Source organism: Lontra canadensis, unplaced genomic scaffold (genome assembly GCF_010015895.1).
Source record: "Lontra canadensis isolate GAN:19392208 unplaced genomic scaffold, GSC_riverotter_1.0 scaffold12, whole genome shotgun sequence".
Classification (NCBI taxonomy): domain Eukaryota; kingdom Metazoa; phylum Chordata; class Mammalia; order Carnivora; family Mustelidae; genus Lontra; species Lontra canadensis.
The window spans coordinates 10,038,842-10,051,934 of NW_022631006.1; the positions used below are offsets into that span (position 1 = coordinate 10,038,842).

General features: G+C 39.6%; 1 protein-coding gene across 2 annotated transcripts in view; it reads right to left on the minus strand.

Annotated features, from left to right (window-relative positions):
• Nucleotides 1-13,093, minus strand: part of TMOD2 (tropomodulin 2) — a 54,330-nt gene that overhangs the window by 20,234 nt on the left and 21,003 nt on the right. For both annotated transcript variants that reach the window (XM_032856474.1, XM_032856472.1), the window contains exons 5-7: nt 9,377-9,463; nt 5,657-5,787; nt 3,525-3,632 (exon numbers count right to left, since the gene is read on the minus strand). In XM_032856474.1, coding sequence (XP_032712365.1) covers nt 3,525-3,632; nt 5,657-5,787; nt 9,377-9,463 — 326 coding nt within the window. The remainder of the gene's footprint in view (nt 1-3,524; nt 3,633-5,656; nt 5,788-9,376; nt 9,464-13,093) is intronic.

The window sequence follows — 13,093 nt, forward strand, 5'->3', positions numbered from 1 at the left end:
CTCCTCCCCACTGATTTCTTTTTTTTTTTTTTTTTTTGATGTGGCTACTAGAAAAATTTTTAAATCATACCTGTGGCTTACATCTGTGGCTCTCATTTTATTTGTTATGAACAGTGTCATCCTAAACTCATGACTTTTATATGGCATCATTGTTAATAGTAAAAGCATTTTTTAATGTATCTGGACTTTTTCTGCTCCCTGCTAAAGATGTGGCTACACAGAAGTGCTTGGGGCATGGTGAACTGAACTTGACTACAGGGTCCTTAAATGCACGTCCTGCCTTGTCTACATGCTGTGTAATCTTAGTGAAGTTACTCAAGCCTCAGTTGCCTCATCTGTAGAATGGGGATAACGCCATCTCACATACACATAATCTGCGTACATTCACAATAGTCCCACAAGTGCCTCACTGAATCTGTTTCTGAACTTAATTTTCTGCAGCTTTTTAAAAGATTTTATTTATTTGACATGGGGCAGGGTGGGCAGAGAAGGAGAATGAGTGAGGTGGGTGGAGGGAGAGGGAAAAGCAGGCTACCCTGAGAGCAGGGAGCCTAATGTGGCACTCAATCCCAGGACCTGGGGATCATGACTTGAGCCAAAGACAGATACTTAACTGACTGAGCCGTACCGGCACCCTTCTGTTTGTGAATTTTAAAAAGAAAAATTTCTTGAAATTCTTTGCTTTAACACTGATCTTTAATTCTTTTTTTCTTCTTCTTATTTTTTTTTAAAGTAATCTCTATACCCAAAGTGGGACTCAAACTCACAACCCCAAGATCAAGAGCCGCATGCTGTATCAACTGAGCCAGCCCAGCCAGGCAGGAGCCCCCATCTTTAATTCTTTACAGTGAGTTGTTCAGTCATAATCACCTTTTGAAGATCTCTGTTGCCTCTGGGGTAATCAACAAATTTTCAACCTACAGAAAGGTTCTTTCTTGGATCTGGCATGGCTGAAAAGAGAACCATCTGAGGGCTACCAGGTGAGGGCTGGACCATAGGATCCCACCCAGGAATCAGGCCAGAGAGGCTTGTTGCTTCACATCCTAAGGACTGCAACTATTCCTTTCAGTTGTGTGGTGTGCTTGTCACATGATATGCAATCAACACATGGTTGCTGCATTAGAAACAGTATGGAAGAGTTTACTAGATTTATAATTTATTTAGTCCTTTAGCAAGTTATCTATTTGACTGGGTAAAAGAGTTAGACTATTAGCTGGTGGTACTGACAATGGACTATAACCTATTTCCATCCCTGCAATTTTACTGCAACGTATTATATTGAGGTGACAATCATTTCTTTATTCATCCCCTTAGTCACTTAGATACAAAATGTACTGCGAATATTTTGCTTTATTGAAAACAAATCTACCAAACAACAGAGGTTATATAAATCATATACTGATAAAAATCCTTAAATCCTTTACCGATGATCTGGTTCTGCTCTTTTTCTTTTTCTTTTTTTTTAAGATTTTATTTATATATTTGACAGAGACAGAGATCACAAGTAGACAGAGAGAGGGGAGGAAGCAGGCTCCCCGCTGAGCAGAGAGCTCGATGGGCTCAATCCCAGGATCCTGGAATCATGACCTGAGCCAAACGCAGAGGCTTTAATCCACTGAGTCACCCAGATACCCTCTCTTTTTCTATTTTAATTATAGGTTTCAAATTCAAAACTGCTTTCAACTTACACATTTACATATGTAGTAACTGCTGGTGAAAACATCAGTTCTGTAGCTTAGTCCCTGTTACATAAATACTTATTTTACACATGCTGTTGACAGCATGGAAATAGTCTTGATTGCTGAGAATTTGGGGGGCGTGTTCGTTCATTCTTTTAACAAGTGGTGTTCGAACATGTACTCTGTGCCAGCACTGGGATAGGTAGCCACTACTTTCATGTTGTCTGTTATTTTATTTTACTTATTTTATCTTATTTCATTTTATTTTATTTTTTAGGGGTGGAGCAGAGGGAAAGAGAGAGAATCTTAAACAGGTTCCATGCTCAGTGCAGAGCCCAGCTTGGGGCTGGATCTCACCATCCTGAGATTATGACCTGAACCGAAATCCAAAGAGTCAGATGCTTAACTGACTGAGCCACCCAGGAACCTCCCACAAGTTACCTATTTTTAACGCTATTTTAGGTCTTCCAACAGACATGTTACTTTAAATCACATCAAGTCAAGAAAACTTGTTTTTCCAGCTTGATTCAAGGGTGGAGCATTAGATGTTTATAGAACCACAGCCTGATGCTCAGGCTGCCCCAAACTGACATATTTTAGCAATTGTATGACAGGGAGGCATGGTGTACAAATGTACATCAAGCATAGCTTGATGGCTAAAGCATCCTGCTTATAGTACCAGAAAAACCCAGTGGTACCACTTATTGGCTGTGTTACCCTGGAAAAGATACTTAACCTCTCTGAGCCTGAGACTGCTCATTTGTTAAATTGGGAACTAATAATAGTACATACCTCGTAATATTACTGTGAGGATTAGGTTAGTTGATGTGTGTAAAGCACAGAGATTACAGCTGACATTTACTAATTGCCCAAGAAATGTTAGCTATTAATAGTAATAACATTGATGGTGGTAATAGTTGCAGTGCTTACTTGGGTCCAGGGTGTCCTTATTTAGTCGAATTACCTAAAATGCATGGAAGGAACAGGGCATTTTTTTTTTTAATTTTTATTTATTTTTAAAACTTCTTTTCAGTGTTCCAGAATTCATTGTTTATGCACCACACCCAGTGCTCCATGCAATACGTGCCCCCCTTAATACCCACCACAAGGCTCACCCAATCTCCCACCCAGGAACAGGGCTTTTGATTGGTTATTCTTTTCACATTCTGGTTAACAGTGTTAAAAAAGTGTTTTAAGATTTCATTGTTTAAAGTATTTTTGAAACATACTAATCCATTTCAAAGATTAAAATGAAATATACTTTTACATGTGCTGACTTCCTATGGGATTTGGGGGTCTTATAATATCCATGGACTGCCAGAATGTTCACATAGATACAAAAGTTTCAGAAAACTTGTACTAAGTGCAGAGCAAACTCTAAATATTTATTTAGCTAAATGACAAATCCAATCTTATTTCTTTCACCTAAAAGTGTAGTGCTCACAAAATTTTAGTTAATTCAAAGTGCGACATTTGGGTTCTGTGTTATTGTCTCATTATAACTGATGGTGTTTAACTGTGTAGAAAATACATTTATCAGATCTAAAAATTGTTAATTGGTAAAACAAATTAAAGATAGTTTCTATTGAATTAAATACTTTCATGTTATATTTCTTTTTTTTTAAGATTGTATTTATTTGAGAGAGAGAGAGAATGAGAGAGAGGGAGCGTGGAGGGTGAGAGGGAAATACAAACTCCCCATTGAGCAGGGAGCCCAATGTGGGACTTGATCCTGGGATTCCAGGATCATGACCTGAGCCAAAGGCAGTCACTTAACCAACTGAGCCACCCAGGCACTCTTAGGTTATATTTCTAAAAAAAATTTTTTTCTAAAATTTTACTCACAATTGCCACAGGGTCATTGCTACGGGTTGCAGCCAGGCTGAACTTCTTTACGTGAGTGTTGGTTTCCAGAGCTTTTGCAAATTCCTTCAGGGTTGGAATTGGAATGTTCTAAAATGAAGAAGACACAGACAGTTGATAAACCGTTCTGTAGTCCCAGCTACCCCAAGTCAAGGACCCACGGCTTTTAAATACCTTATGGGTTTAGATAGCTAAATCCTTTCTAAAAGACTCATTAGCCATCTTCCAGCCATCACGCCTTCCTGGCCAGTAGCACCACTTAGTGTCTAATAAGGGAATCTAACACAATAAGACATTCTAGCATCACCTTTCTGTTCACTTTAGCCAAGAAATTATGTACATACCCAATTTCCCTCCTTTTCTCTTTCATTCTCTATATTCTAGCCAGACTGACCTACTTGCCAATCTTTAAACATATCATGCTCTTTCTCTCCTCCACACCCTCAGGTATGCTTTTCCCTTCACCTGGAAATTCTATTGTCCTTTTCTTTGATTAATTCCTAGCTGAAATATCACCTCCTTTGTTTATTGACTCCCCTAGGCAAGATGAAAAAATTCCTCAGCTGCAATTCCATAACACTTGGGGGTTTACCACATCACATTGTAATTATTTATTTAGTGTTTTTCTCCTAATATAAGACTTTCAGAATAAAGGCCAAATGATTCCTACTCCCTCTTCCACAGCACTCAGCATGGTCCTGACCACTGGGAGGGAGGCAACATGGGGTGCACTAGAGGTTGACATGAGTCCTGGATGCCTACAGATTAGCTCTGTGGCCATGAGCAACTTAACCCCTTTAAGTGGCACTGAAGATTAAATGAGATGCAGTAGTCTCCCCTTATCCATGGCTGCCTGCAACCACAGATAGCATTAAACAATATATGTATTTTGTTTTTTTCCTATACATACATACATACCTATGATAGAGTTCAATTTATAAGTTAGGCACAGTAAGAGATTGACAACAGTAACCAATAATAGAATAACTATAAAAATATATTATAATAAAAGTTATATGACTGTGGTCTCTCTCTCTCTCAAAATATAGCTATACTCACTCTTCTTCTTGCGATGTGAGATAATAAAATGCCCATGTGATGAGGTGAGCTGAGGTGAGATGAGGTGAATGACATAAGCACCGTGATATAAGGTTAGGCTACTCCTGATCTTCTGACAGTACGTCAGGAGGATCACCTACTTCTGCACTGTGGTTGACTGAGGGTAACTGAAATCATGAAAAGCAAAACCACAGACAACAGGGAACTACTGTAATGAATTTCAAGTATTTAGCAAAGGGTATGGCACAGAGTGAGTACTCAATGTAAGCCAGTTATTATTATTAAATGGCAAATGTTGGCCCAAAAAGAAGCAACAAAATAGATACAGGCAATGTTCTCTCTCTCTCTCCCTCTATCTGTCCACCTATCTATCTCACACATACCCTTCTTTCCCCTCTCTTTGAGAGTGACATGACTAATTACCAAAGAGAATAAAGCAGAAGTAACAATTGTAACTTCAGGGAATAGGCCATAAAAGGCACCGTGGCTTCCTGTTTGTTCTTTTTCTCTTTGACCGCTTGCACTGAGGGAAGCACATCGTCATGACACGAGGACACTGAGACAGCTCTATGGAGAGACCCATGCATGTGGTGAGAAAAGGAGGCCTCCTGCCAACAACTGCATGAGTGTGCCATCTTGAAAGTGGATCCTTCCACCCCAGTCAAGCCTTCAGATGATTACAGCCCCTGATGACAGCTTTACTAATAGTCTCACTTGAGACCCCGAGCCACAACTACCCAGCTAAGTCCAGATTCCTGACACTCAAAAACTATGTGAAATAATGTTTGTTGTTTTAAGCCTCCAGGTTTTAGAGTAATTTACTACCCAGCAGTAGGTAACCAATATTATATGTTTAACACAAATACTACGATTCTTTCCAAAGAATTCCAGAAATCACTTTTTAAAAATTCCTTCTTTGCAACAGGATATCTTGTCTCATAATTGAGGACTACAAGGGACTGGAACCAGGTGTGAAAGCAGGCAATCGGTTATTGCTGTTAAATTTTCTAACTTCATGATACATCAAGTGACTGACAATAACCATAATGAAATACCTTAATGTTGTTGAGGTTGACTTCTTGCAGGCTGGGATCATTGGCTTTCATCTGCTGCAGACTCACTTCCACATTAGTAGGATTGGGCGGTTCCTCAAATATTGGCTTGACCTTCTCACCTTTGACCACATCTAACACATAAATTTTAATTTAATTTTATTTTTGCTCTTTTTTTAAAACAAATTTTAATTTAAAAAAGAAAATGTAGGGGCTCTCCTGCCAAAATCAGAGATGACTTCCCCCAAAACACACTTTCCTTCCTATGCTCAGATTCCGATAATACTCTAATATCAATGATAGTACAGCTTATTCTCAACAAAGTAAGCATAGGAATGATATGGTTCGGAGTTACAGTTTCACCTGCTGTATATGGACTACTTTCAGACTATAATAATCAAGCCACAGGATCTGAGATGCAAAAAAGAAATAGAGTCTTTTCATTTCCAAAACCATACTGTTCTTCTGGAATATTTTTAAAAAATATTTATTTATTTACTTACTTATTCTTTTTAAGTAGGGTCCATGCCCAACATGGGGTTCAAACTCATGACCCCAAGATCAAGAGCCAGCCAGGTGTCCCCTCTGGCCTCTTGACTATACCCACCCTTCTCGGATACCCATTTTGGAGCTTTAATTTTGACAAAGATATGGAAAGAGAAAGGGATAGAAAGGCATAATGGAACAATTCTCAAAAGCAGTTAACAGAAAATGCTTGCAGCATATATTAAACATACACAGTGTTAATATCTCAATATATACAGAGCTCCTACAAATCAGTAGACAAGTCAATTAGAAATGAATAAATAATATGATCAAAAGAGTCTTTGCCACTCAACCAAAAATATAAAAAGTCATTAAACTGTGAAATAAAATAAATACCTTTTGAGTAGCAAAAAAAAAAAAAAAGTGAAGAGATAACGTGCCATTGGCAGCAATGTGGAGGGAAACACATTGTCTTATGTTGTTGGTGAGAAGATAAACTGATGCAAACTTTCTGGGAGAGTCATGTGGCCTCACCTATCAAAATGGAAAATGTCGGTACTCTATGACTCAACAATTATGTATCTAGAGGTCTAATCTACAGAAAAAATAGCATGGACACATAAAGACATATATTAGAGTTGTTCACTGACCTGTTGCTTGTGACAGCAAAACATGATAAACAAAATTTCACCAATGTGAAAATGGCTAAATAACTTACAGCATATCACATAATAAGGTGCTACCTATTCATTAAAAGAATATGACAAACCTACATGTATCAATAAAAGAAGAGAACCACAGTTTGAAAAAAAGTTAATGTAAAAGGAAATAATATAAATATAACAAAATATGTACAAGATCTATACGAGGAAAATGATACAACTTTATTGAAAACAATAAAAGAGAACTAAATGGAGAGATACTGGGAGAGACTCAATATTGTCAAGATGTCAGTTCTTCTCAACTTGAGCTATAGATTTAATGCAATTGCAGTCAAAAACCCAGCAAGTTCTTTTGTATTTATCAACAAACTACTTTTAAAGTTTATATGAAGAGGCAAAAGACCCAAAGCAACCAACACAATATTGAAAATGAAAAACAAAGTTAGAGGAGTGACACTACCAGACTTCAAGACTTACTATAAAGCTACAGTAATCAAGACAGTGTGGCAGTAGTGAAAGACTAGACAGAAGAGAGAGCCAAGAAATAGAGCCACATAAAACAGTCAACTCGTTTTTGACAAAGGAGCAAAGGCAACGCAATGGAGAAAAGATGGTCTTTACAACAAATGGTGCTAACATAACGAGACAACCACATGCAAAAAAAAAAAAAGAATCTAGACATAGACCTTATACTGTTCATAAAAACTAACTCAAAATGTATCACCTAAATGTAAAATGCAAAACTGTAGAACTCCTAGAAGACAACCCAGGAGAAAATCTAGATTACCTAGGGTTTGGCAATGACTCTTCAGATACAACACCAAAGGCTTGGTCCATGAAAAGAAAGAATTGAAAAGCTGGATTTCACTAAAATTAATACAGATCTAATAAAGGATTGTTATCCAAAATACACAAAGAACTCTTAAAACTTAACAATAGGACAACAATCTGGGTAAAAATTGGGCCAAAGACCTTAATAGACACCTGAAAAAAGAAGATATACAGATGGCAAGCAAGCATATGAAAAGATGCTCCACATAGTATGTCATTGGAGAAGTGCAAATGGAAATCATGAGATACTACTACCCACTTAGAATAACCTCAATCTGGAACACTGATAAAACCGAATGCTAGCTACACGTGGGGCAACAGAAATCCTCATTCTCTGCTAGTGAGAATGCAAAATGTTACAACCACTATGGTAGATAGTGGTGGCTTCTTACAAAACTAAACATGCCGTTATCATTTGATCTAGCAATCATGCCCCTTGGTGTTTACCCAAAGGAGTTGAAAGCTTATATACACACACAAAAAATCCAAACATGGATGTTTATAGAAGCTTTATTCATAATTGCCAAGACTTGGAAGCAACCATTCAGTAAGTGAATGGATAAACACATCCTTACAACAGGGTATTATGCAGTGCTAAAAAGAAATGAGCTATCAAGCCTGAAAAGGCATGGGGGAAATTTAAATGTATATTACTAAGTGAAAGAAGTCAATCTGAAAGGGCTACACATTGTATGATTCCAACCATATGATGGTCTGGAAAAGGCAAAACTATAGAATAAGAAGGTGAGTGGTCATCAGGAGCTGGGGAAAGAAAGATGAACAGGTGAGCAGAGATTATTTTTAAGATGGTGAAACTACTCTGCATGATACTATAATGGTGGACACATGTCACTAGACATTTGTCCAAACCCCAAGAGTGAACCCAAATGTAAACAATGGACTTCGGGTGGTAAAGATGTGTCAAGGTAGGTTCATCAAGTCTAACATACTAATGGGGGACATTGATACTGGGGGAGTCTGTGCATGAATTAGGGGCAAGGAGTATATGGGAAATCTTTGTGCCTTCTGCTCAATTTTGCTGTGTACCTAAAATTCCCCTAAAAAAATAGTCTTAGAAAGACTTAATGATATGTATATGCACAAAAGCCCAAAAGACAATGCATCACACTCTTAATAGCCAACATGTTGTCAGAATGTTACCCATTGATATCCAAGTTTAAAAGGATAAACATTTTCATCTACACATATTAAAAGCTAAAAAAAAAAAAAAAAAAGAAAAGTAACATTGCTTATGGTCTGGATAAATAGCCCAGTATAAATGATGGTTTGTAAACATGCTGCTCAGACTAGAAAGTACCTGCTCAAAAACTCCTTCAAAGAGAATAAAATACAATTAATATAAGAAGAGCTGTGATCTTCTGTAAGTTTTTACAGCACCTAGATCATGCTGGAGCAAAATTACCTGATTTTATTGGTCCATCCTAACCCTGGATAGGTAAGTTCCTTTGGGCAGAGGCCATTTTTTATCTTTCTACCTAAGCCTAGAACCTTCCTGACACACGGTAGGTATTCAGTAGATGACTAATGAATGAGTCAGTGAGAGAACCTAATAAACTGTACACTTCTCCAGTGACTGACCCTTGGCGAACTGACAGAATCCACCTGCGGAGTCTACAGGGCAGAAATCTGATTCAACAGGCAGCCCAGTCAATAGGCCTCCCTCTTACCAACAAACTCTTGGAGCTCCCAAGTTTCATAGACCATGGACTCCACATTAACTTACTTCTCACAGGCGCTTTGCCACCTTTAGCGCTGGTCACTTCTTCATCAAACTTTGGATTGTTGAGTAAATTGTGTACCCCAAGAACAGCTAGAACAAAGATAATCAGTAAATGTATCATAAGCTTGGGAAGGCATGTTAGGATGTCCACAATGTTAACTTGCCCCTTGAATATCAACTCTTCATATTATAAAGTAAGTGGTCCAGAACCCCCTTGCCCCTTATAAAGGGGTCCAGAACCCCCTTGCCTTGCACAGTGTGTGGGACACATGTAGTGTTGAATAACCTTGCATATTTTAAAAAATCCCTTTCCAATCCTTCTCCATTGCCACTAGCAATCTTCACATGTCTTTCTGTGGCTATACAGGGAGACTCATCTGCAGGGCAGTGGTCTAGTTATGCCTCAAGTTACTGAAAACTTGCTTAGACCTCCTAGTTAAGTAGACTTAACTTTTCTGTTTTCTTGTCTGTAAAATGTGAGTGTGGGACTGAGTCTAAGGATATTGTAGGATCTAACATTATACAGATTATAGCAAACGGCAGAAAGATCATGGGCCTCTTTCAGGGAAAGCCACCCCAATCTCTCAGTACCAACAGCAGTTGTTCTCTCCAGTTTAGAGCACTGTGGGATGGGAAAGAAAACAGATGTCAGCAGTAAAAGGTTGGATACGCATACCGAGATTTTGCAGCTCCTGTATTATGGGGAGCTTACACCAGGAGGCAGCAAAGGATGGAAGAAGAAGCACCAGGCCAGAATGTGCTGAAAGACAACCACTGCCTTTGATAATGAAATTATACAAAAGAGACTGGCAGCCTGGAGAAGGATCCCAGAGCAGGTCATCTGTCAGCAGGAGGCAGAGGAATATCTCAGAGCTCCTCAGCTGTACTGTAATCTACACATCAGGAGAAGGGAGGCAGCCAGCAGCAGCCTAGTAAAGGGCAAATGTTTAGAGCCAGCAAGTCTAGGGTTAAGGGCGGCACTCGGGAGCAGTCAGCCAGATCTGGAATCCTGGTTCTGTCCCATAATACCTGTGTGCCTTGGGAAGTTCTAAATGCCTCTGAGCATGCTTCATCATCGGTAAGGTAGGGAAAATAATTATACTTTAAGTGTTACAAAGGGGAAATCACTTCTCATGCGTCAGACACTGTTCTGAGCACTTTACAAATTCTTGTTAAATAAATAAGAATTTTTCACCATGTATCTGGCACTGCCTAGAGAGGAGACACCCTATTTAATAAACATAGGCCACGGATCATCCAAATATATCTTGCTTTGGCCCTATACTCACTAAGCAACTTCTAATTATAATTTGGCTCCCACTGCCAACTTTTAACTTTTGTTTCATCCGTTCCCTGTGAATCTGGCTAGTAGATTAGCCTCAAACTGACGGCTCCTATGTGCACTGACAAGATGGACTCTCTAGACCCTCAGAATTGTGACCATGCTGAGCTCCAGCTGCTGTAGGAAGGGCTGTCTTGGAAGTTAGCTGCTGCTCCCTTGGTGACTGTCTTTCTGCTCTCTACCAGCCAGAACAACATGCACAGGGTACTGGCACTCTTTCTTACCTAAACCTCACTGGCTGTCAGCCCATTCACTCATGGGGTTGCTCTCAACCTTCCAGAAAGATCCACCCTAGAGAAGATGCTGTCACCCACCCCCCAGGTGGGCTTTCTCCCGAGTTTTAAGGGAGTATCTGATGAGGGAATGAGGGTAAGCAGAAAGGAACAAGACAGTTTTCTATCTGGAGTATTCCCCTGGTTTTATTGTATGAATTTCAGAATCTAGACTCTTCCAGATGACTGGTATTTTTCTCCTTCTCCTTTCTTAAGCATTTCCTGGGAATTCAAGCCCAGCCCTGCATTCTCCCTTTGGGGAATTCTAGTAGAAACCATAAGACAACCCTTGAGAGGAGCAGTAACCATGACAGGATCTCTCCACAGCAACCAAAGGGCTCAGAAGAAAGGTCACTGCAAAATGCCTTCTTAACTGTGTGATGCAGGTGCTTCAATTCCTGCAGTGATTTCTTTTTTTCTTTCTTTCTTTCTTTTTTTAAATTTTATTTTATTTATTTATTTGACAGAGAGAGGCACAGCAAGAGAGGGAACACAAGCAGGGGGAGTGGGAAAGGGAGAAGCAGGTTTCCCACTGAGCAGGGAGCCTGATTAGGGCTCGATGGATCCCAGGCCCTGAGCTCATGACCTGAGCCAAAGGCAGACACTTAATGACTGAGCCACCCAGGCACCCCATCCTGCGGTGATTTCTCAGAGAGGTTCAAATATGTGAACTTGTATTGACCACTGACGTCATCACAGTAGGAATGAAGATGTAGCTGAGATAGTAGGCATGCTATTAGAATAAGGCATAGCTGGTTCTCCTGGGAGGGAGGATGGATTATTATTACAAATGTCTTTCTGTGGAATAAAGATGTGAGGATTCTTGCTAAGGCTCATGGACTGTTTTTTATTTATTTATTTTTTTAAAGGTTTTTTTCTTGGGGCACCTGGGTGGCTCAGTGGGTTAAAGCCTCTGCCTTCGGCTCAGGTCATGATCCCAGGGTCCTCTCAGCTCAGCAGGAAGCCTGCTTCCCCAATCCCCCTGCCCCGCCTGCCTACTTGTAATCTCTGTCTGTCAAATAAATAAATAAAATCTTGAAAAGGGGGGGGTTTCCTTCCTTCCTTTCTTTCTTTCTTTTTTTTTTTTTCAGAGAAAGAGCACAAGTGGGAGGGGTAGAGGGAGATGGAGAGAGAATCTCAAGCAGACTCCACACTGAGGATAGAGCCCAACTCAAGGCTTGATTCCACAACCCTGAGATCAGGACCTGAGCCGGAATCCAGAGTCGGGCACTTGACCAACTGTGCCACCCGGGTACCCAACTATGGGCTATTTTTAAAGCACCTTAACCTCTAGTGACCTAATGACCCTAATAATCTAAATTTACATCCCACTTGGGAAAAAAACACATCCCATGAATGCATAAATATGCTGGTAGATGCATGGGATCTTTCTCCAACAATATAGTAGAAAATGGGAGAGGACTTAATTAGGGTGAGAAACTTACTTTCATGACATATTCTTTTGTCGTTGTTGCTATGTTCCAGTAAAAGTTTATTTACAAGCCCAGGAGGCAGGTCGCAGTTTGCAGACCCCTAATCTAATGCCATCTTGTCTACCCATTCTTTGTCTACCACGTCTAGCGCCACCTCGTGTATCCATTCTTTTATACCATGTGTGTTTTGTCTCTCTGCATGTGTAACCAATTCAAATAATAACACCAATTATTATTTTGTTGCTACTGTTTAGAAAGCTTGACAAAGATGAGCAGATCGGGCTGAATGTGGCTTTCATTACTGTGTGGGTGTAATGGTAAATAACTCCTGCTCTGTGGTTAGGCTAACAGCCCTCTTCGTGGCAATCAAAATGGAACAGCGACCATGGGGAAGAGCAGGAACTTCACAGATGCTTCGTGATGGTAAGATGCGATAAAATGCCAAATGTGAAAGCTTCTTAGAGAAAGGGCTATTATTTCATTGTTTAAGTTTGCAACACTCTTTTAGATTCCTTCTTTTTGGTTTCTCTAACTCTTGAGTTTCGTAGGAAGGGTATTATTAGGGCATTTTATAGCCGAAATAGGATTTTACATTTTACAGCTGAGATACAGCAAAGTAAGATTTGCTTAGAGAGGTGAAGTCACTTCCGTCAAGTCTGACGGCTACATACAA